Below are 25,951 nucleotides of genomic sequence, written 5' to 3' on the forward strand. Positions count from 1 at the left end.
CACCTCTGTAACTTTCTGGCTGAAGGGTTCCCATGTGCAAAACGAGAATAACAATGCTAAAGTCACTAGCACATCTGGTCTGAATTCAGTAAATGATAGCTGTTATTAATTAATTCCCTCAACAAATATTTATCTCCTGCCTATTTTGTGCCAGCTAATTTGACAGCTCATCAGTAACTTTCTCATTTCACTGGGAAAGAAACTAGACACTGGAAAGCACATCTATGTTTTTGAAATGGGAAAAGCACTGTCCATCAATCTCTAGCTAGTAAAATGTCAGCTGAACATTTGTTTGCTTCTATGAGAAGATAGGGTAGACTCACGGGCAGGCAAAAAAAAATTCGAGTTTTCTACAGGCCACAGCGATTCAACTATTGCATTAGTTGCTAATTGATGACATCATTAGTTTCTTTCACTAGTGGCTGAAACAGAAGACCTGCCATGCTTTCTTCCACAGTGTCTCCCACAGCTGCAAGACACACAGGCAAAACTGCGGCCTTCGGAAAAACCGTCTGATGTCAAGTCTCACTGATAAGTAACAGTCCACGTTTCTCTGATTCCATCCTGCTATGCTGAAGGTAAAGGAAAAACTACCACCACATCGGACTGTAAGCGTCTTTCAGCTCTGACCCGACTGAGCGGTGGGTGGCTCAGTTAACTCTAGTATGTCTGAGTACAGGCAATATTTTTCCTTTCACACACTTTAGAATAGTTTTATCTAGAAAAGTGATAGGATCTAGGCTATGAAGTCATTTTCTTGGAAGTTGCTACCTTGGTGCCTACTGAGCTTCAGTTTTTACCAAGAGAGTATCGTGAAACCAAGGTTCCAGAGACACTGTTGGAAAACTGTAACTCACAGTGTGTGTGTGTGTGTGTGTGTGTGAGAGAGAGAGAGAGAGAGAGAAAGTAAACAGTATATATAGTCTCTATAATATACTGACATCCTAAGGAAAGACTGACTTCCAACTTGGTTTTCCTTTTAATTTCTATTGATAGTTCATACATCCTCTGGAGGTAAAGAAGCAAAAAGAAATTAATAAATGGCAGGACTTCAGATATCCCGCTATTGATGTAAATCTGTAGGTCCCTCACGTCACAGGCGCTTAATAAATGCTTGTCCTTTAGGGTGTGTCTAATTCGGATTACATTTCTGCTGTTTTGCTTTTCGGGCTCAAAGGACGATTAAATCATATTGAGACAGGTCTCATATGGTTAACAGAAGGGCTTCCAAGTAGAATGGGAGAGGTTTCCTTTTAACATCTTTTAAAAACCAGGTTGTTAAGAAATTGACTTAAAGTATCCGTTTTTGGTGATCAAGTATTTAGATGGTGGACTCAGACATGCTCAATGCAGAAAAGTTAAAAATACAGTAAGCACAAAGAAAAAAGTAAAACAATGTCTTCAAGTTCATGAAGTCTTGAGTGGGATCATTGCCCATGAGTAAAAACATGCTAGTCTGCAAATATGGGGAGCTGAGTTCTAGTCCCCATTCTGACATCAACCAGATGCCTACATGTGGACAAATCACTTTACTCTCTGTATCTTAACTTCCTTACCTTCTAAATGAGGCATGGATGGTGTGTGCATGTCAGTGCGTTTGTGTGTGGTGAGGTAGGGACAGGTAAGCAAGAGCTGTGGTTAATCTTTAATGACATACCCTGATCATTCCATAATTGTATACTACTTCATGAAAGAGCCAGGTGTTCTCCTAGATGTGAAGTGAATATATTTAAAAAAATTAGAAATCTAAATGAGAGTAAGATTTTAAGAATTCGCCTTGCAGGTGCAACAATGTCAACAGTTTCCTGTTACTCCTGGTGACCATATTTAAATACTCTGACTGCTGGAGGAGGGGAGATGAAGTGTGACGCCTCCAGCTTTGTTCTTCTTTCTTAAGATTGCTTTAGCCATTTGGGGTCCATACAAACTTCAGGATTGTTTTTTCTATTTCTGTGAAATATGCTATTTTAATCTTGATAGGGATTGTATTCAATCTGTAGACTGCTTTGGGTAGTATGGAAATTTTAACAATACTTCCATTCTATGAACACACAATATTTTTCCATTTATCTGTATCTTCTTTCATCTGTGTCTTAGAGTTTTCACTGTGCAGATCTTTCACCTCCTTGGTTAATTTATTCCTAAGTACTTAGATTGTTTCTGAAGCTTTTATAAACAAGACTGTTTTCTTAATTTCTCTTTCTGATAGTTTGTTGTTATTGTATAGAAACACAGCTGAATTTTACATATTGATTTTGTACTCTACAACTTTAATAAAGTCATTTATTCTAATAGTTTTTTGGTGGAATCATTAAGGCTTTCTATATATAAATATTGTATCATCTACATCTTCCTTTCCAATTTGAATGTCTTTTATTTCTTTTCTTGCTTAATTGCTCTGGCTGGGACAACCAGTACTACATTGGAAAACAGTGGTGAGAATGGACATCCTTGTCTTGTTCCCAACTTCAGAGGAAAAGATTTTACAGCTTTCAACATTGGGTATGATGTTAGATATGGGCTTGTCATACATGGCTTTTGTTATGTTGGGGTATGTGCCTTCTATACCCTGTTTTTATCGTGAGATGATGTTGAATTTTGTCAAACACTTTTTCTGCATCTAATGAGATGATCATCTGGTTTTTATCCTTTTTGTATCATGGTGACTAAGTTGTGGATTTTGAGCCATCTTTGCGTCTCTGAGATAAATCACTCTTGACATTGGTATGACCTTGGTATGATCATTTTAACATACTGTTTAATTTGATCTGCTAATATTCAGTTGAGGATTTCTGCATCTACATTCATCAGGAACATGAGGCTTTAATTTACTTTTTTTGGGTAGTGTCCCTGTCTGACTTTGGTATCAATGTCACACTGGGTTTTTAAAATGGTTTTGGAAGTTTTCCCTCCTCTTCTATTTACTGGAATAATTTCAAAAGGATTGGTATTAATTCTTCTTTTAATGTTTGGTAGAATTTTCCCATGAAGGCACCTGGTCCTAGACGTTTTTGGTGGGAGTGTTTTGATTACTGATTCAAACTCCTTGCTTGTTAATTGGTCTTTCTTTTTCATCATAATTCATGCATAGTAGGTTGTGTACTTTTTGGAATTTATTCGGTTTTTTTTTTTTTAAGATTTTATTTATTTATTCGACAGAGATAGAGACAGCCAGCGAGAGAGAGAACACAAGTGGGGGCGGGGGAGGAAGAAGCAGGCTCATAGTGGAGGAGCCTGATGTGGGGCTCGATCCCATAATGCCGGGATCACGCCCTGAGCCCAAGGCAAACGCCCAACCGCTGTGCCACCCAGGTGCCCCTTATCCGGTTCTTCTAGTGTTCTTCTAATGTGTTGGTGTATAATTGTTTATAGCACTTTCTTACAATCCTTTGTATTTGTATCATATGAGTTGTAATGTATCTTCTTACATTTCCTATTTTATTTAAGTGTTCTTTCCTTTTTCTTAGTCTAGCTAAAGATTTGTTGAGTTTATCTTCTCATAGAATCAAGCTTTCAATTTCATTGATCCATTGTCTTTTTAGTCTCTATTTCATTTATGTTCACTCTGACCTTTGTTTTTTCCTTTCTTCTACTAACTTTGAGCTTAGTTTGTTCTTCTTTTTCTAGTTCCTTAAGGTATAAAATTAGATTGTTTATTTGATCTCTCTTTTTCTTAATGCAGGCATTTATCACTATAAACTTCCTTCTCATACCTGCTTTTGCTCCATTCCACATGTTCTGGTATGTTATGTTTCCATTTTCACTTGTCTCAAGGCACTTTTCTATTTCTCTTTTAATTTCTTACTTAAGCCACTGGTTGTTCAGGAGCATTTGTTTAATCTCCATAGATTTGTAGATTTTTGAATTTTCTTCTGCTAATTGCTTTCTAGCTTCATATCTATGTGGTTAGAAAGGATGCATGATATAATTTCAGTCTTCTTAAATTGACGAAGACTTGTTTTGTGGCCTAACATATGATCTATCCTGCAGGATGATCTATATGTGCTTGAAAAGAATGTATATTCTGTTCCTGTTAAATGGAATACTCTGTAACGGTCTGTTAGGCCTGTTTGGTCCAACAGACAGTTTAAATCTGTCTCCTTGTTGAATATTCTGCATCAACGATCTAGCCATTAATGAAAATGGGGTATTGAAACAAAAAATCCAGTCAAGAAATGGGCAGAAGACATGAACAGGTATTTCTCCAAAGAAGACATCCAAATGGCCAACAGACACATGAAAAAATGCTCCACATCACTCAGCATCAGGGAAATACAATTCAAAACCACAATGAGATACCACTTGACACCAATCCGATGGCTAAAATTAACAACTCAGGAAACAACAGATATTGGTGAGGATGTAGAGAAAGAGGAACCCTCTTATACTGTGGTGGAAAGGCCAATTGGTACAGCCACTCTGGAAAACAGTATGGAGGGTCCTCAAAAAGCTAAAAATAGAACTACGCTATGACCCAGCAACTGCACTACTAGGAATTTATCTAAAGAATACAAAAACAGAGCTTCAAAAGAGCACATGCACTACATTGTTTACAGCAGCAATGTCCACAACAGCCAAACTATGAAAAGAGCCCAGATGTCCATGACACTTGAATGGATAAAGAAGATGTGGGGTGTGTGTGTGTGTGTGTGTGTGTGTGTGTGTGTGTGTGTAATGGACTCTTTTCCAGCTATCAAAAAGAACGAAATCTTGCCATTTGGAATGATGTGAATGGAACTAGAGTCTATTATGCTAAGTGAAATAAGTCAATCAGAGAAAGACAAATACTATATGGTTTCACTCATATGTGGAATTTAAGAAACAAAACAGATGAACATAGGGGAAGGGAAGGAAAAATAATATAAGATAAAAACAGAGAGAGGCAAACCATAAGAGACTTTTAACTATAGGGAATAAACTGAGGGTTGCTGGAGGGGAAGTGGGTGGGGGGATGGGGTAACTGGGGTGATGGCCATTAAGGAGGGCACTTGATGTAATGAGCACTGGGTGTTCTATGCAACCGATAAATCACTAAACTCTACCCTGTAACTAATAATACACTATATGTTAACTAACTTGAATTTAATTTAAAAAAAGAGAGGAAAATGGGGTATTGAAATTCCCTACTATTTCTGGGTTGCTATCTATTTCTCTTTTCAGATTTGTTACTATTTGCTTTATTATATATTTAGGTGTTCTGCTGTTGGGTGCAAAAGTATTTACAAATATTGTATTTTGTTGATGAATTAATGCCTTTATCATTAAAAATGATATTCTTTATCTTTTGTTATAGTTTCTGGTTTCAAGTCAATTTGTCTAACTATAGCTACTTCTTCTTCCCTCAGTTTCCATTTGGTCTTTATCCCTTTCACTTTCAATCTGTTTGTATCCTTAAAGCTGAAATGAGTCTCTGTAGGCAGCACAGAGTTAGATCTTTCTTTCCTTCTTTTTTAAATTCATTCAGCCACTCTAAGTTTTTTGACTGGAGAATATAGTCCATTTATATTTAAATAGATGTTGGTAGGAATAGATTTACTATTGACATTTTGTGAATTGTTTTCTAGCTGATTTGTAATTCCTTTGTTCCTTTCTTCCTCTCTTGCTCTCTTCTTTCATGATTTGATGATTTTCGGAGGTGGTATGTTTTCATTCCTTTCTCTTCATGTTTTGTGTTTCTTCTGTAAGTTTTTGCTTTGTGGTTACCATGAGGATTTAAAAAAACATCTTCCAGCTGTAACAGTCTACTTTAAGCTGGTAACAACTAAACTGAATGCATACAAAAGCTCTACAGTTCTACACATTTCTTCCCACATTTTGTTTTTGATGTCACAATTTACATCTTTTTATATTGTGTATACATTAAGAAATTATTGTAGTTATAATTATTTCTAATTTTAGTTTTTAACCTTTATGTTAGAGTTAGAAGTTATTTACCCACTACTCTGACAATATTGGAGTATTCTGAATTTTTCTATATACTTACAGTTAGCAGTGGGTTTTATACTTTCATATGTTTTTGTGTTACTAATCTATGTCTTCTTATTTCAGCTTGACACATTAACATTCCTCATAAAAGCACTCATGATCAACTCTTCGTCTCTGCTTGTCTTTATCTCTCCTTCAGTTCTCAAGGACAACTTTGCCAGGTAGAGTATTCTTGGTTAGCAGCTTTTTTTTCCTATCAGCATTTTGAATACATCATCCCACTTCCTCTTGCTTGTAAAGCTTCTGCTGATACTCCTGTGGTACTTCCCTTGTACATAACAAGTTATTTTCCTCTTGCTGCTTTTAAGATGCTCTCTGTCTTTATGATTAACTGTAATGTGTCTTGGTGTGTATCTCTTAAGATGCAGCTTATCTGGTATTTTTTGGTCTTCCTAGAATTGAATTTTATGGCTTTCCCTAGGTTAGGGAAGTTTTCAGCCATTATTTCTTTGAAGAAATATCTGTTTGTTCCATGATGGTGTATTCTAAGTCCCTTAAGCTATCTTCACTCCTTTTGTTCTTTTTTTTTTTTTTCTTTCTTTTTGCTTCTCTGATTGGGTAGATTCCACTGCCTTGTCTTCACATTAGCTGATCTTTCTTTCCACCTCTTCTGTTTCCACCTAGTCTGCTGTTAAACACCTCCACTGAATTTTGTAGTTAGTTATTGTATTCTTCAGCTCTGTGATTTCTGTTTGGTATTTTTAAAAATATTTTCTAACTATTTGTTGAAATGCTTACTTTGTTAATGCCTTGCTCTCCTGACCTCGACAAGCATCTTTATGACTGTTATTTTGAACTATATTGTGTAAATCTCTTATTTCCATTTCATTAAGATTGGTTTCTGGAGATTTATTTTGTTCTTTTGTTTGGAATGTATTTCCCTGTTTCTTCACTTTGCTGGTTGGTTTCTTTTTTTTTTTTTTTTTTAAGATTTTATTTATTTATTCAACAGAGATAGAGACAGCCAGTGAGAGAGGGAACACAAGCAGGAGGAGTGGGAGAGGAAGAAGCAGGCTCATAGCGGAGGAGCCTGATGTGGGGCTCGATCCCATAACACCGGGATCACGCCCTGAGCCGAAGGCAGATGCTTAACCGCTGTGCCACCCAGGCGCCCCTGCTGGTTGGTTTCTGCACATTAGATAATACACATTAAATAAGACACCTCTGCCAGTCTTGACACTGGTGTCAGTCTTGACACTGCTGCCAGTCTATGACTCTGGTGTCGTATAGGAGATGAGCCTCATCAAATCAGCATGGGCTAAACTGTTGGCTGTCTCTTAAATCTATGTGATTACTCAAACAGTCTTCTTTTTTTTTAGTGGCTCCTAGTAGTTGAGGGACCTGACAGTGTCCCAAAGGAAAGGATCACAGTCAGCATCTAGATGCAGGCTGACTGTAAAAGTGATTTTCAGGAAGCAGCTTTTGAAATATATAGTCAAACCCATTTCAGGGAAAGACTTGCCAGTTCCCTCTACATTGAGTCCTGGGGGGATATCTGGGTGAGTACTCTCATGCATACCTGTTAAGAACTGCCTCATTGTTCGCTACAGTCCTATGGGATTTGTAAGTGCAAGCTTCATCGGCTATCAGATCCAGTCATCCCTTGAGTGGCAACAGTAAATGGTAGGGCACCAGGCATGTGTACAATTTTCTTCTAGAGACAGGCTGATGACCTGGTTTTATAGGGGGAATGAGCCAGAGGGAGAAGGTGACAGAAATGCCCACCAGCTCCCCTGGGCTCCATAGGGAAATGTAGCCAGCTCCTTAATGCATGCGGCCAGATTCTTGCATATGGACTCTCAGCAGCAGATTGTAAAGTAGGTAGTCAATTTCCTTTCAGGGAAAGACTAGAGATGGGCATTTTTGCCTGCTCTGTCTGTGCTAATAAGGCCAGTGGGGATAGTTAACAGTGAATGCTCTTGAGCCCATTAGGAATGGTTCCTATAGTCCTGTGGGTCAGAGGTGGGTGTTTTGGGGGCCAGTCTCTTGAGTGACTGCCTTAAAACTGGGCTGCTAAATATATGGTCCAATACCTATGATGCTCATGGAGAAGCTGGGAGTTGGGGATGCCCTCCTGATTGTATGGCACTGTGCTGGGTATAGGTTTTATGGAAAGAGTGTGTCTCAGCCTTTCCTCCCATTTCAATGTGGGTTATTTTCTTAGTTGCCTGATGTGTAGGAGTCACTGAGCTAGTTTCTGATTTTCTCTCAGAGGGACGACTCTGTGTGTGTATATGGGGGAGGAGGGAAGTTCAGGAGCTTCTTATCTCACCATCTAGGTTCCTCCAACTAAACAGTCCTGCTGAATTGGTTCAGTAGCTGTTTCCCATTCATTGTAAACTGTAATTGGAAGTTATAAACGGAATTATTCTCTTCACTTCAGTCACAGAATGTTAGTTACTAGTGTACAGAAATTTTTTTATATTGACCTTATATCCTGAAACCCTGCTGAACCTACTTACTAGTTCTCAGATTAGATTTTTTTATTAGATTCCTTAGGATTTTCTATTCACAAAATCTTCCCCCCCCCCCAATCTGAATGCCTTTTATTTCTTTGTCTTGCTAGAAGCTTCAGTACAATGTTCAACATAAATGATGAGGGGGCATCCTTGTCTGTTCCCGATCTTAGGAGGAAATCAGTCTTTCAGCATTAACTATATTAATATAATCTTTCTTTTGATAATGGATTTACTTCCTATTTGGGAATCTTATGCAATGCAAGAGTTCTCAAGAAATAGCTGTTGAGGGGCGCCTGGGTGGCTCAGTCATTAAGCGTCTGCCTTCGAATCAGGGCGTGATCCCAGGGCCCTGGGATCGAGCCCCGCATTGGGCTCCCTGCTCCACTGGGAGCCTGCTTCTTCCTCTCTCACTCCCCCTGCTTGTGTTCCCTCTCTCGCTGTCTGTCTCTCTCTCTGTCAAATAAATAAATAATCTTAAAAAAAAAAAAAAGAAATAGCTGTTGATTGGCTCAATGAAAGAAAATTCATTCTGGTTTTAGAAATCATAGTTATTTAGGGATAAGTGAGTAAGTTGAGAAAGCGCAATTAATACAATATATTATAATGCAGATATGCAAAAGTTACTGACCTAATCATGTATTACAGTGATATCAAATACTTATGGTAAAAGATTGGTTATTTTTTTCTCTTAAAGATTTTATTTATTTCTTTGAGAGAGAGAAAGAAAGAGAACGCGCACACGCGCAAGAGAGAGACAGAAAGAGAGGGGGAGCAGAGAGAGAGAGGGACAAGAGCCTCAGTGCCGAGCACAGAGCCCGATGCATGGTCTGATCCCACAAGCCCAAGATCTCAACCCGAGCTGATATCAAGAGTAGGACACTCAACCGAGTGACCCAGGTGCTCCTTGATTATGTGACAATTATATGCCCTAATGTAACAAATATTTTTTTTCTACTTCAAATAGTGTTATTTAGTAATTACATAGATATCTTAAATATGCTCCCATCTACTAAGGCTGTTTAAGACAGCCTATGATAGCCATTAGGACATATGACCCCATTTTATACTCATTTGTCAATGTCAGCAATTCCTTTCTGGCATGACAGTCTACAATGTATTGAATTTTTTTCCCCTCTGAATTTCTTTGGAAAGAAGGGATATCAAAACCTTTATTTGCTAGACTCTCCTTGTATAATGTCATTGTGAATGTACACATTCCATAAACGTAAGAATTTTTTTTCTCTTAGAATGACGAATATCAGAATATATTAGCTTTAAGAATTATACTTTGATAAAATATATTCAAACATCCAGACTATGGGCCTACTAAAATGAATGGAAAAAATAAGTCAAAATTTCTCAGTATTTTCACGATAATCCGTGAAGTAGCGAAATCATACTTTATTCCAGAAACGCCATGCAAGAAGAGTTGACAGTCTACTACTGAATTTTAATATCTCAATTCCATAGTGTGATCCATTCACTAAAATTTCCTGACTCAGAGGGTGATGGCCCACTCACTACAAGAAGGGAATGGATAAATCTGAATCTCTTTTGCAGCCTTTGGTTCTTGTCCTGTCTTAAGCAAAAGATCCTCATCAAAGAAATATGTGGTAGGAAAGAGAAAAAGGGGAAAACATTCTTAACTTCTCTAAAATAAACCACATCTGAGATCAAGCCCTTGGGGCAGACGGCACTCTAATGAAGCAAGGATAATGGCACTCTGCATAGCTCGCTTTCCCTCTACACTGCACAGTTAACAAGAAATACTTGGTAAGCCTTGGCAAGGATGCTGGAAGGAGTTGCCTTAGGCCTTTCAGGATTTTATACTAATATATGTATCTTGTTCAATAACCATCTATATATAATACATGAAAAGCTGACATAATTTTAAAAAATATGGATTACTCGCAATCAAAAGACTTCCTTATATAACCATTTCAATCTTGCTTTTCTAAAAATCAGAGGACATGGGTCATCAGTTCGATCACCCTTGTGATATCCCAAGTATTGGCAATCTTGATCCGTATAGTGGTACATTTATCATTTATACAGAGAAAAGACCATTATTTAATTTTCCAGGTAATATCATAGTAAGGCAAACATCATAATTACTTTTCATGGTCGCTCTGGCAGATGTCAAGCTAGTCTGCATCAACATATACTGAATCGTGCATTAGAAATATAATGACCACTGTGACAAAAATATTATCCTAGGAGTTATAAAAAGCTTAGTAAGTAATGTAATTTATTCATTTACTGAAACGTTATTTTAAAGCACAGTTAAAATAATCTGGAACACTTGAACAATTCTTCTGAAAAACAGAAAATAGAGAGCTCTTACCAAGTTTGCAATGATGTAATGGTAGCCTTTTACATGCTTCCCAACACTCACAATCTGTGAAAATAGAAGGAAACAAGAGAAAACCAATTTAACTGTACTTAAGGATATTTTTAAAAATAGAATTTTTTAAACTATTTTAGCTTAATTCCACGTGGAAACATGATGAGAAAATGTTACAGTTTTCCTTATAACTAGAAGAAATTCCTAAGCCACTTTAAAAATTAAGTGATTAAAGTAAAAAAAAAAAACCAAAAAAACAAAAAAACCCCAAACCAACACTCTAATATCAATCATGCTGTATAAATGATCCTTCACTCAGTAAACCTTGTTCAAAAAACTACTACACTATAATTCCATCAAAGAGAAGGAGATAGTTATGAAACAAGCTGATATATATATATTTCCAAAAAAGAATATACACTAACATAAGAAACTTAAAATTATTTTGGTCCAAAGAATATAGACATCCTTAACTTGTTGATAATTTATAGAAATATATGACAGGCTGTTTGGTGTCTTCCACTCTTAAGAATGATTTTCTAGGGGCACCTGGGTGGCACAGCGGTTGGGTGTCTGCCTTCGGCTCAGGGCGTGATCCCGGCGTTATGGGATGGAGCCCCATATCAGGCTCCTTCGCTGTGAGCCTGCTTCTTCCTCTCCCACTCCCCCTGCTTGTGTTCCCTCTCTCGCTGGCTGTCTCTATCTCTCTCAAATAAATAAATAAAATCTTTAAAAAAAAAAAAAGAATGATTTTCTATGAGTAGATTGAATTTTTGTCCTGAGCAGCGAGCACGGTTTTTCTAAGGCACAATATCTGTGCTCAGATGCCTCTGATACTACAGAATACTTAGTTAATTCCCACCTGCATATGGATAGAGCAGTATTTTATTATAACCAAAAGAATGAAGACAAAACAACATCAAGAGACTTTTTCTCTCTGCTAGATTCATTAGTTTTTTCTAAGAATGTTTTTAGGAATGTTTCAGGAATTAGGAATTCAGAAATTCCTAACACAGAAGTAAAGTTGCATTAGAAGTTAAAACTCTTATTTTCTATAAAATTGACAATCCTTCAATAAGAGAAAATCTAATGACAGATACTGATGAGCAGTTTTGTAATTTCACTGGTTCCTCAAGGGGGACAACACAATATACGAGTTTCATGTACTTTCACCATCAAAGAAAAAATTAAATAGTTTTTAGTGTTTTAATATCCTCTAAATATAATTCTTTGTAAATCGGGGACTTGTGTAAAAGGAAAGGAAAACCCTTTTAAAATCCAGAATATACGAACTGTGCTCAAAAACAGAGCTTTGCACCCAGGGTCACTGGTGAAATGGAGTCTCTGCACGCCTCATCGTTTCTTTTTGGTCATGGCTCTGGCCTCCTCTTTATCCTGGCGGCTCTGCAAACTCACTACTGTGGAGTTTGGATTTTTACTTCTTAGTATTGTTTTCATTGTTCAGGATTTGTTGTGCTTTCTGAGTATGAGGATTTCCCTTCAACAATTCTGGAGAATTCTCTACCAGCATCCCTGATAACATCCCTTCAAAGATGTTTGTTTGCCTCTAACAGTTACTGTAATGTTGCTATCACTGATTCCCAGCTCACAGTGTGTGGTACAGATTCAAATTCCATTTACAATCTGCCTAAAGAGGGTTGTGATGACCACTTCTCACAGGAGGTGTCTGCCCTGCCACACTGAGCCTGGCCCCTGGCAGAAAACACTCAGATGACCCATTATACAGCTAGTAGATGGTTTTCTGGTCCTCTCTGTTACTGCGGTGTCACTCTTCAAGAGTGTGGCTTTAAATTGGATGTGAGGTCTAACTTATTGTCTTGGCTGAGCCCAAAGTTCCTGTTCACAGGTGAGCATTCACCCCCGAGTCAGGCTGCCCAATCTGGCAACTTCCATGTGCACAGTTGCTTTTCCTTCCTGGCTCCTGAAATTTTCTTTACTCTCCAGGGAGCTGAACCATGCATCTGCACTGTTTTACACAGCATGTCTCTATCTTTTATGTTGCCTGATTTATCTAGTCCACAGTTCATCTAAAACTGAACATCCCTCGACAGTCTCACCGTAAAGATGAGGACAAGCAATGTGTAGATGAGATTGTAAATAAAGTCCAGGAAGGAAACCGTCCAATTAGTCATCATACTGGGTAACTCAAACCCGAGTGATTTAGTCCAGGCGGAGGGGGCCAGAGCCCTCGAATTCTCTGGGAATCTCGGGTGGAGCTCGTGCAAAAGAGAATGATAAAGGAACCCCTGATCTTGCAGAGTCGCTGGCTTCCGCTACCCGGTCTCAGCAGGGACCGCTGCCACAGGACAATTCAGTACTTCTCTCCCACGGATTCACTGTGAGCTTCTCTGGCAGGACGGCTGCACCCTCCTCAAGCCCCACACCCATCCTGCCTCTCGTCTCTCAAGGCTCTCGGCGTGTGCTTTCTCTGCAGCACACTCAACAACCTCTCCTTTCTCCTAAAATCATTTTAAAGAGCTAACTCTTGTAAATGTTCAAAAGACATGGAACCAGTAGAAATTCTGTACTCGGTGCCTCCATAAGGAAATGACTATCAGTTCTACATCGCCCAGCAAAGAACTGTAATAAATTAAAGCTGATGTAATACGTTTTCAAGGGACGAGGACTTAGAGAAACTACAAACACCCGAAGTGACAAGAATCCCTGCAGAAAAGGCCTTGGAGAGCTCAGTGTGCATCAGCAGTATGGGAACCGGGGCCTCGGGAGCAGTGATCGGACAGGTTATCTCCCTGGCTGGGGGACAAGAGAGAACACCATTTTTGCTGAGCCAGATCCTCGCTGGGGAAAAACGAATGAGCCGCACAGACTGCCTCTGAACGCCCACAGCCTGACCACAGCCAGCCAGGGGTTAAGGCCAGATCTTGGTCCCTCTAACAAGAATCCAACACTAGACAGTGAAAAAAAAAAAAGAAAAGAAAAGAAAAGAAAAGAAAATCCAACGCATACTCCAATACTCTATAGTAAAGTGTCCTGCCCCCAAAGTGTAGTTTGCTTAAGTTAAAAAATAATTTTTTATGGTTGTGTGACACTGACAGTGTCATGGTGTGGTCTGACATGGCTAGCATCATCTCAGCCATAGTGCAGACTGTCTCGTGTGAAAACAACCAGCAAACAAAAACCTGAAAAGCAACATATCTGAGTGACTTGACTTTGGAAGCGGGCCAAACCTTGTGTCTCTCTATTTCTGATGTTATTCCCTATAAAGAAGGAAAAGAGTGAGGTGACAGATACCAACATGTAACAGCAGCAGCACGTCTGTACCACCAGTGACCGTCAGAGACACGACGGACCACCCGCCTATGCTCTTCCCCTGACCGTTTCGGTGCATGCTGCTGGAACTGCCAGCGCCCGAATTTCCCTGACTTTTGGGTCTGCTCTGGTTCACAGAGCCCACTTTGCTCATGGTGGGGAGGGGCAGGAGGCCAGGTCCGAAGTGCCAGGGGGTGAATGTCCTCCTCCCCAGCAGCCCTCCTACAGTGACGGACAAGTGTGTTTGGCCCAGCTGTTAAGGGAAAACAAAGCCTATGATCAGGACTTGGTTGCAATAATTAATTTTGGCCTTTCATAAAGACAGAAAAATGGTGGTATAGAGACTCTGCATCTCTAGTCTTTTCACCTTCCTAACAGAAACAGAGGATGAAAATGGACAAAGAATAATGATCAAGTGTCTGTTCAGAGTTCTAAAGAATGGGTTAGGAAGAATATACAAGTTCCACTGATCATACACTTTCAAAGGAGCCCATCTTTACAAGAATAAAACGCTTAAGAAAAAGGACTAACTGATTCCTTTGATTACTTTTTCTTGTTTGTTTTTTAGGAAACAAACAGTTGCTTAGAAATATCTATGGTGCTGTGCTGGTCAACTGATTCAGTTCTAAAATCAGGCCTACATATATCAATAAGGTAAATGCCAGATGCAGTCACCGCATTGTTTTATTAACAAACTATGGCCTCATCTTTATGACTGTGATTTCTAGATCTTTACTCCTTTATTAAAATTAGGGAAGAATGAATTCCAGACACTTTTCCACCTTCACCTCACCTTTAAATAAATTTAGTTCAATAAATGTGTCCTATGATGTAAATTTAAGGTAAGGAGATTCAAGGCTTATAAATGTAAGTAAGCCAGTGCTGCTGCTATCAGGGTAGTTTAATTAATCTCTTAAGGGGATAAGCCTCAAACAGAAATGACTGAAATGCAGAGTAGAGTAAAAGGAATGCCATGGATTTTAAGAAGTGTTATCATTTGGTTGGGAGAACAAGGTAATTTGAAAGATAGAACAGATGTTAAGTAAATATTGATTGAGTGGACGAATAAAGAAGTTAGCATACAAATGGGACAAACACAGTATATTAAGATCAATTTGAGACTTGTAGATGATGAGAGTTTGGCTTTTAACCCACAGTCCAATTTTATGTGAATCCTGTATGTATCAATGGTTAATACAGCATTGAGGGGTCTTTCTAGATGAGGGCAGCTGTGTATTACCTCCAACTATCATTACAAAGCCACGTTCATAATACTGAGCTCTGTCTTCAAGCTAAACCTGCGACGGCACGCCCGAATACAAATGGTTTTGGTTTTCCTTTTACTTTGATTTTATAAGTCAGCTGGAAATTCCTCTCCCATCTGCTATCGTGTTCCAGAGAATTCTGCGGTATGCACACAGCAGTCCAGCATTTGGTGGTACTGAGGACACGACGCCCAGTAAATGTTGGAGACTTCCTGTCACTCTCTCTTGTCCTTTGTTTCTACAGAAATCCCAAACCCCCAGATGTCCCTTGAATGTTGATTTTTCAGGATGCTTCAAAATATTTTATTACAGATAAAAACACAAGCTTGAGCTTGTTTAGTTAGTTTAGTTTACCTCAGTTTCACCAAAAGAAAAACTTAAGGCAAAGGGCTTTTGCAAACGGACTGCAGAGTTACAGCTTCATAAGAAAACAGCAGGACTTTTCCTTCTGGGGGTGGGATTCACAGATGGGGAGAGGAAAATAAAGAACCCCAGAACCAAAGGAATGAGGCTACTTAATGTGAGAAGAGATTCAGGGAGAAGACGGAATGAGAGCGCTCATCAGATGTTTTAAGTGGAAGGGGCACATGCACACACACGTACACACACGTAGTTTTTTTTTCTCCTATAGTTGGAGATGTTAGAAATTATGAAAGTTTCTATTAGGACAAACTCATTTTTAGGGAAAAGGGAGAGGAAGAGAGTTGCCCATAAAGGGATGTCTGCATCTCAAACCAGTGATGTGACCTCTCCGTGGAAGCTGCCAGCAGGGCTGCCGACTTCTAGTAAAAGATGTTGGGGTAGAGTCCTCAGACTTCAAGTCCTTTGTACCGCCAGTGACTGTCAGAGACACGACGGGCCGCCCGCCTATGCTCTTCCCCTGACTGTTTTGGTGCATGCTGCTGGAACTGCCAGCACCCGAATTTCCCTGACTTTTGGGTCTGCTCTGGTTCCCAGAGCCCACTTTGCTCATGGTGGGGAGGGGCAGGAGCACAGGTACAAAGTGCCAGGGGGTGAATGTTGCCCTCCCCAGCAGCCCTCCTACCGTGCCAGACACGAGCTGGGGCAGAAATATTCCAACGCTCTTGCCAGAGAGAGGATTCTGACATGTGTGTTCTATTTGCACTAATTCCAAATGACATTTACAATAATCCTCCAGTAATTTACATTAATTTCAAATGAGATTAAGCCTTGGTCACCCACATGGTAATTTTTGGGATAAATGGACCTTTAATTGACTGCATTTCTCCACTGTCTTTCCAGTGTGCTCTTCACCTCCCAAACCAACTGATTACACATAAATCCTTGTCTTAAGGTCTGCTTCTGCAGGAACCAAACTAAGACAGTCTCCAAACAAAAAAAGAAATGACCAATGTGGCAGGAAAACTAATAAGGGTACAAAATACGTTTGTTGGCTAGCCGTCCCAAGCTTTTCATCCCTGTAATGTAAAGCACATGCATCACATTCTGAGTCCCTAATCTCTGTGTATAGTCAAAGACTCAAGTTGCATAAAATACCACGCTGTTATTTGGGTATCTAAATTTGGTGGAAAAGGTTTAATCTCTTATATAGGGAAATAGGAATGAATCAGTATCTTTAATACCTTCTTTTTATTCCTGTATGATTTTCCCCTTCATACTGTCTTTATATAAGTCCTTAAGGACAACCATTCTTAGTACTGGTCTCTTTCTTTGACTATATTCCAAATGTTAAAAATTTGTTTTCAGTTTCATCCTTTCAGAACAAAGATGGTAGATTGCTTTGTACACACTTCTCCAAACCGAGGGTGCTGTAAGTGATGTGGTTTGAATGGGGTCATAGAACAATGAGTGAAAACTAAGCGCTGAAATTCAGGTGTTTATCTCCTGCTTCAGGACACTCATTCTCATCATGGTAACTGCCGAGAGCTACAGAAAAGCACGGTGGAGAGCGTATCCTTCTCTCTTTTAGGGTGGTTCCAAAATTCTACGTCCACAGAGCTTGACTAATATTACGATTCTCAACATGCCAACGATGACCATCTCTTAACAGAGATCCATTCTGATTTAATAGCATTTTAATTTAGCGATTGAAAATATTTACAAAGAGGCACAGAAGGGTCTATGGAATTTGTGATTATGAATGTGAAACGCACACATAGCTTGAAAGAGCCCGTGAACACCATGCTCTTCTGTAATTAAAGAGATATTCTGTAAGAAGCAATATAAAAAAATAATTCTAATGAGATGTAGGTGGAGGAGGGTAATCCTTTGCTTTTTCATAAACAAACACATTAAATATGTACAGTTATTAAGTAATGAAGCTGGGACTCCATCTCGGATGTTTTGACTACAATTTTTTTTACTTTTTTTTTTTTTAACTATACTCTGTTGCCTTCCTTAGGCCATAGCAATAAAAAAAATGAGTTATTTTTGGCCAATTTTTATATGTCTTTCATAAGAGGAAAAGGAATAACAGATATTTAGGACAGTGACATTCTTTAGCACATTAGTTGATGAATGCCAAATGTGTTGATGAGAAAACCAGCTTTTTCATAATGAAACAGAAGTTCCTTTTCTTCAAATAATCTCCTGTCTGAACATATTGCTTATTTGAATAACATCATCATGCAAGGTATTTCTAGCCCCACTCTGCAGCAGGCGGGGACACAGCCACACAGATGGAGAGCGGTCAGGTAGCATTTAACACACTCAAGTTTAGGTTTCAAGTTCTTCATATGTCCACACAGCACGAAAGCTTAAGTCACTTGGATTCAGTTTTGTGTCATTTGTACTTTACAAATGTATCTAAAAGTTCAGGTGCACAGCCTACCTTTAATGTAAATCCAACTCAACCCAACAGATAATTCTACTTATATGAAAAGCTCAAAGCGATCAATTAAAGGTTCAACTACGTACAGTACAGTTTTAAGTACATTTTATGGTGTTCTCTTTGAAAACAGTAATTCCATAAATGGTTAACTTTCTATTACTCAGAATATTTCATGTCCCTAATTAGACATGTCATCAACAGATAAACATCTATTCACGGGTTACAAAGAAAACCTGAGGGTGCTGGGGGGGTAGGTGGTGATGGGAATAAAAGTTATCTTCACATGTCACATATTGTCACATGTTTCAAAGGGATAGATAATTATGAGGGGATACATGAATTACGTGTCAACTATGTTTGAACATGGCTTGCATAAGCACCCTGTGAAGGTGCTGTTTATGGGATGGATGCCCTCTAAGATCCAGCCAAACTGAGAATCTCCGATGCTATGACTTTCCAGTGTAGGGAACTGTATGAGCCACTTTCTGAGGGCTCCTGCTAACATACCATGTTCCTACCACTATCCCCTTGATTTTATATTTCTTTACCTTATCATACTTATTTGAAATATTATCATCAGAACATTCCTCCCTCCCTCATTTTTCTTAATTCAAAATTTCCTTTATTTTCTTGGAAACATTTTATTTTCCCATATTTTCTAGGCAAATAAAATGCAGAGAGAGAGAGGGAGAGATTCTGTGGCCAGTCTTGCAGGGAACACCAGGTTAAATAAGGTTTGAGGTTGCTTTGCTATAGGAATTTTTTCGAGACTTTAATATGCTAATGTACACCGAAATCCCAGGAGCCAGAGTATGCAGCTCTAGAGAACAGTTTTAAAAGGTTGCTTAAGGACATCTTTCCTATAGCTTTACTCTGTACTCACTGCTTTCCTTAACTTTCACATACATTTCTCACTTTAGTTGCTTTAGTGGCATTTTCTTATTTCTCTGCAGTGTCGATCATCTTAACCCACAATAATAAGTCAACTAAACCATTTGAGGCGTACTCAAAGTAAGTTCTGTCCATAATTTTTGGGGCAGTGCCTCACTATTTAATAACGTTAGCTAGTAACTTTTTGGTCATGAGTTCTAAAATTTGCCTGTTTGTAATTCTACTCAACAGATAAAATTGTGGTTCGTTAAATATAGAAGACATATGACCCCAGAGTCACTCTCTCTTTACTTTTTTTTCAGGAGAATGTTTTCCTGGCCGTTGAGCTTTATGTTTCATTGTATTTCAACTAGCTTAGCGCTCAAGAACCATGTTCCAATGATGTGGATTCAGAGTGAGGACACAGAAGTAAGCAGAGACCCTATTTTCATACACAAGTAAAATCTCTTCTTTGTATACTCTTTACATTTGTTCAAGTGACTAGCTCAGAAATTATTTAAAAAAAAAACAAGCAAATGAAAGGTCATAACTAAGAGAAACAAAGCAGGAATAATATGCCTGTTCCTAATAAACGAGATTCTGTTTGGTGTCGGTGTGTTGTATGTGCACAGCAAGCTCACTGTGCAGCTATTTTATTCCTACAAAGACGATTATCCATAACTAACAATACTGTTAAACTCGCCAAAGGAAATGTCCCCCTTTTCTTTTAAACCCCAGTCAGATCAGTTAAACTTCTCAAAATCTTAACAAAAGTAATGGTGACTATGACTCTCTAAATTAAGTGCTATCATGCTGCCTGGCAAAGCAGATATTAAGAAATACATTTAAGAGTTTCTCATGATCACTACTTGGCATTACATATTTACTTGTTGGCTGTGTGTCCCCCTCACTAAAATACAGGCCCATGGAGCTGGCACTTCTGGGGGCGTGGGCACTGCCTGGCCTATGATAAGCCCTAAATAAACAGCTGTTATGTAGATGTCAAATAAATGAAGTTAAAAACTGGTGATACATGAGACACGGAAAATGAAGATGAAGAACCTCTGCTCACGTGGCACACTCCTACTAGTCAGCAGTCTGCTCCCCTTTCAGTCCATTCTCGGAGTTGTCATGAGAAATATCATTCTTAAAACACGAACTGATCAGATCATGTCTAAAAATACCCAATGGCATTGAAAAGCTATGGGGAATATAAAACTACTTAGTAGACCCTATGGGGCCATTTGCCCTGAGCATCTTCTCATTTCCCCTGTGCCTGATGTTCCAACCATATGCACTTGCTTTCCCCAAACATGTGGCTCCATCCCAGGGCTCTGCTCTCTCACTGGCATCTGCCTTGAATGCCCTGTCCCTGCGTTTCTTCCTGGGGAATTCTGACTCATCTTTCAACAATGTGCTTTAGTCTTTATTACACCTTTCTGCACGGCGCTACGTTATTTGCTTGCGTTCCTCTCTTTTCCTTTACATTTGAAATTGCTTCAAGGGATGGAATGCAATTGATTCAACTTTATATACAGTGCTTAGAAATTGCTAGGTACTGAATAAATGTTTGTTGAATAAATGTGCAAATGGGTGAACATCATGTCCATGTGTAAGAAAGGAAAATGGTAGGGTAGATTGGGCAGACACAAGAACATGAGTTTCTCTTGTGTTACATGCAAGGTATTTACATTATTATGTCATTATGTATATTACAATATTTGACCTTCAAATTTAAATTATAACAATCAGTCAAAATAACCACAAAATTAAATATAATAAGAATAGAATTAAAAACATATTTTTCCAGTATAGATTTTGTAGCTGTAAAGGAAAAGACATCGGGTAAGTATAGAGATGATGTAAACCTGGACTTGTAAGAAGATAATAATCATTGGGTATATGTAACTCTGGGGAGAAAAAATAACGTTAAAGAAATAAAAATTCATTATGTGCAATCTCAATCTTCCTTCCATTTACCAGTGATCATGTGGACCATACTCCTTTTTTTTTTTTTGTAAAAATGACACCATTTTAATTTCTTTCCATAATCTGATCTTAAACATGGCACCAGGTATGTAGGAGCTCAGAGGAAACCTAGGTGATCGGAAGGGAGGCTGTGTACAGCCATGACGAGGATTCAGAACGGACTTGTGCTATTACCTTTCTAACTAAATCACAGTGATTAAAAGGATGATTCCCTTCATTCGTTGGCAGGTAGTACACTCTATTACTGTTTACTCTAAACACTCCAGATTTTATAAAGGGCGGTTATATTTATGTTTACTCAGAAAAGTGTCCTCAAAGGTACTGTTGGCTGTGTTGCTTCCTTTTTGTTAATCTCACTGCTTTTTAAACATTTGAAGAGATGCAAAATTCTAATGAAATAAATTATGAAGTTATCCTCTATTTTCTACTTAATGAGGAATATTACTTGCCTTTCTCTAAACCACAGTAGATAAGTCTATGCAGCTGCTTTCTATTTAAGGCTAGAAAAACTAACTTATTTCTCTAAAATTATAAGCAGATTGTCCTTTATCTTTTTTTTTAAAGAAACTGAGTTTTTGAATGTTTGTGTCAACAACAATAATGGAAACTATTCTAAAAAGTGCTCTTGGAGCATCAACTAAAACAAATTTAGTTGAACACAATCAATGCCTAGAATTCACAAGTCTTCCAAGACAAAAGTACTAGCATTCTGACAAGCGTATTTTCCTTCCTCTTCAAAAAACATACATCCTTTGCTTTCTTTACTTTTCCCTTTATTTTAAAATTTTTTACTTTATAAGAAAATGAGGAATTCCTGCAACCATGGTAACGGTTGCTAAGAGACAATTAGAGACCCCCTTCTAACTCCCACCAAATTCCATTTGCACTAGTCTGAGTGAGATCTGTAAACATGTTTCTGTTTTCTATGAAAACAACAAACTCAGTGCACTGTAATGGGATTTGCACATTCAAATCAATTCAGCTAAAAAGTAAGATTAAAGAAGTAAAATTCCCCTTTTTAAACATAACCGCACGTCTTTTAAGTCTCCCCTCACTTTGTTGCAGCTCCTGACTGAGCCGAGCTCGATATGCAAAAGCAGCTTTATAATGAAGCAAAGCGGTGAGCTCTGCCAAGTGCTCCACTGAGGGAAAGTGCTGATACGGTTTCTTTGCTGTAGTAATTTCTTTGAGTGCATGGTTTGTTCCCATTGCAACGCACTCATTGTTACATTAATATATGGAAATGAAACTCTTGTTTCATTTCCCAGCATCTTTGGTGGGTGAGATATATTCTGGTTAAGAAAGCTCCAGTAATTGAGGGCTCACCTCCAGAACCTTCAGGTGCTGCTGGCTGCTCGTCCTTTAAACACATAAAAGACATACCTCCTGCCTGTGTCTTCAAATGAAGCTCATTCGGACTTTCATTTATTCAACAATTATTTTAGATCCCCTTTCATGTCACTGGGGATATACTGGTAAATGATAAATACAGACCGTGCTCTGAGGGAGATAAGATTTCCACAACAAAGACAGGCAGCTAAATGCAGTAGGAGGATTCCCTGCTGCCTGGAGTCTTTACAGCTTTATGTTTCATTAAGGCTCTACTCTGGTTGCTGCCTTCACCCCCAGCCAATTGTTATCACACAGAAGGATACAGGATATCCTTGTGAGCTCTTCCAGAACTCTGCCCTTGCAGTTGTTTCTGTCTGGAATATCCTTACCTCTCCACTGCTCCTGGGAAAATAATGCATTTTCAATGTACATGTCTGCTTCCCTGGGTTATACTGAGTCACCACATTTTCTGAGTTCCTGACACATGTTGTAATACTTTTGATTCTGAAGCCATCAGAAATTGTCTGGCCATGCTGCACTCGTGTTTCTCAGCCCCAGTCTGGGTGTAAGCGTGCCCAGTTAGGCGCCACCTTTTGCTCATCTGTGTACAGTGCCACTGAGCCTGAAAGATGTACGGCCTTGGATGATGTATTAGGGACCGACTGCAGGACCGTCCTGTCTCCACTGCTGTTGGAATGCACGCCCCTTAATCCCTCTCTAGACCATTCAAATAATCAAAGCCATTTTCCCCAGTGATGAAGCCTCTTCTGTAGTGACTACTCCTGACTGAAGCTAGCTTTCCTTGTGTCCATGCTTTTTCTTTTTTTGGCTCCGCTGTCTCCTAAACTTTTGTTTTTGAAGATTCTTTTTTATTTGGGGGGGGGTCTTAGTGTTAAAAAAAACGACCCTATGGTCATCAGCCAGTAAATAAAATGTCCCTTTCCCTCTAGATAATGAACCAATCACGGCATATGGAGGCAGGCTCTTTAAGCCTTTGGCTCTTTTCGATGCTTTATTCAAGTCAGAGATGTTTTTGGAAGTGGAGGTGGGTAGAGTTCTAGATTTAGTGCAGTTGTCTATGTCAGAGATGTCTGAAAACATATTATCTCATATTCTAGATAAACAGACATTATCTGTTGCCATACATTTGGCAATTTGCCAAAAATCCTGTCCGCACCTGACCTCTCATTTGGGTGGGGCTAGCCATGGAGGCAGCCCTGGACTTAGAGTAAGTTAACTGAGGCCTTGTGCACATTTTACCACTTGGGTGCAAACGGCCACATTTCTGTCTGTCAGAAATTTCCCTCTTTCCAGTTGATTGTGCCCTGAGGCAGGATTACTGGCTTCCTCTGGTGAGGCAATAAACCTCGGAGAGGTCACTCGTGGCTTTTAGGCTTTTCTGATTAATTTGCAAACAGTATGGGAAGGTTACTAGCTTTGCCAATTATCTGAGAGTCCCATTATGTCTAGTGGAAACCTGAATTTCCCTTTTGTGTAGTGAAAGGGGGAATACTGCAGAAAGAAGCACCAATTACGTGTGAGATGTGTGATAAAGAGGCAGTTTGGGATGCCCATGAGCCAATTTCTCAATTCTTTTGCTAAACGACTATTTCATCTTGTAAGGTCAGTCCTTGTCATCTCCTCCCCAGTAAGTACTTGGTGAGGCTTCCTAAATACGTGCATGGCACGTTCTAGGGCTGGTGAAGTTCCAGTTCTCTGCCGAATGCCTCTGACACCATCACATATTCAGTAAGAACTGCACCCGTAACAAAATCCCCAAGGCATTATGAGATCCTTGATCACTTTCTACGTACTATATTTCTAAAGGAAAGAATGTATTTTAGTAGGATTTTAGTAAATGCTTTTGGTTTAAACCGTAGTTAGCCAGAGAAGAGTTCTAACTAGGACAGAAAATGCACCTGTTTCGCTCGTTGCTTTATCTTCAGCGAAGCCTGGCACCACACCTCATGTGGACACTCTAAATATCAGTAGGATGAATGAATGTACAGAAAGGGCCCTTGACCGAGGTTTTACTCTGTGCTTCCTTTCAAGGTGAATCCCACGTGTAAAATTATATACTGCTTCAGGGTCAAATGCAATGATCAGGAAGTCTTTACTGGAAATAGTGTTATTGACTTTTAGAGCAATCAAGATTTTCTAAGATCATCTTGGTCTAATGCTCCTTATTGACAGTAAGAAGTAGAATCACAAACATTAAATTATTCCATTTGTTTTTTAAAAATCAACAACGGAAGATTTCTTATTCATTTCTTCAAAAGTGAAAATATGCATCTATTTTGGAAACATTATAATTTTGTTGCCTTTTTGCTACTGGGTTAAACATATGAATCAGTTTGGCAGTTCAGTATTCAATTGATAAGGTCTTAGAGTTTCCTCAGGACTCTTTGCAAGTAATTGAGTTGAAGATTTAAAATTAATGGATATGTGTGAAAATAAAATAATATATGAAAAGGCTCCTACTATAAAGCCCTGATTTTGATATGAAAGCAATTCTTTTGGTTTCAGCTATATTATTTTTAGCTATTCTATAAAATAACTGATTGTTGTTGGAGGAAGAAACTAGGTAAGATGAATACTGCTAATGTCCAACATAGTATATTAAAGTAAAAACTGACACTTTCAATAAGTGATCACAAATCCAGCACATATTCACAAAGTATTTTTGGTTTTTTTTTCTGAGTTATTTTCTGCAGATGAGTGGACCAAACTGCCCAATGGAGTTATAAGGCCAAAAATGCAAGCTGTCTTAATGCAGCCTCATACAAACAATGTGACGATAAGTCTAACTTTGTAGTTTTGTTATATTTCTATTTCCTTAATAGCTCAGTGGGTAATATTTATATAAATTCTTCCATTTTTTCCTATGGTGTAATTTAGGATAGAAAAATCAATATGCCTTAAACTACATTCTCAAATAGTTGTTTTGAAACTGATGTTTTGAGATGCTGGAATGGCTAACTACTATTTTAAATAGAATCCGAGGAAGGAAAACTTCCAAACTCATTCTATGAGGCCAACATTGCCTTGATTCCAAAACCAAAGACTCCACTAAAAAGGAGAAATACAGGCCAATATCCCTGATGAACATGGATGCAAAAATTCTCAACAAGATACTAGCAAATCAAATCCAACAGTACATTAAAATAATTATTCACCATGATCAAGTGGGATTTATTCCTGGGCTGCAAGGGTGGTTCGATGTTCGCAAATCAATCAATGTGATACACCACATTAATAAAAGAAAGAAGAGCCATATGATCTTCTCAACAGATGCAGAAAAAGCATTTGACAAAGTACACCATCCATTCTTGATAAAAACCGCGAACAAAGCAGGGATAGAGAGAAATACCTCAGCATCATACACAAAAGACCCACAGCTAATATCCTCAGTGGGGAAAAGCTGAGAGCTTTTCCTCTGTGGTCAGGAACAAGACAGGGATGTCCACTTTCACTGATGTTATTTAATGTAGCACTGGAAGTCGTAGCCATAGCAATCAGACAACAAAAAGAAATAAAATGCATCCAAATAAGCAAGGAAGAAGTCAAACTTTCACTATTCACAGATAACATGATACTCTATGTA

The 25,951-nt window shown here is 38.7% G+C and overlaps 1 protein-coding gene across 5 annotated transcripts in view; it reads right to left on the minus strand.

The window, feature by feature from the left end:
• The window catches only part of GRIA4 (glutamate ionotropic receptor AMPA type subunit 4), a 355,639-nt gene that overhangs the window by 71,292 nt on the left and 258,396 nt on the right, over nt 1–25,951 (minus strand). For all 5 annotated transcript variants that reach the window (XM_008690134.1, XM_008690131.1, XM_008690132.1 and 2 more), the window contains exon 5: nt 10,789–10,842. In XM_008690134.1, the coding sequence (XP_008688356.1) occupies nt 10,789–10,842 (54 nt within the window). The remainder of the gene's footprint in view (nt 1–10,788; nt 10,843–25,951) is intronic.

The sequence above is a fragment of the Ursus maritimus genome, unplaced genomic scaffold, assembly GCF_017311325.1.
Source record: "Ursus maritimus isolate PB19 unplaced genomic scaffold, ASM1731132v1 scaffold_16, whole genome shotgun sequence".
Taxonomy (NCBI): domain Eukaryota; kingdom Metazoa; phylum Chordata; class Mammalia; order Carnivora; family Ursidae; genus Ursus; species Ursus maritimus.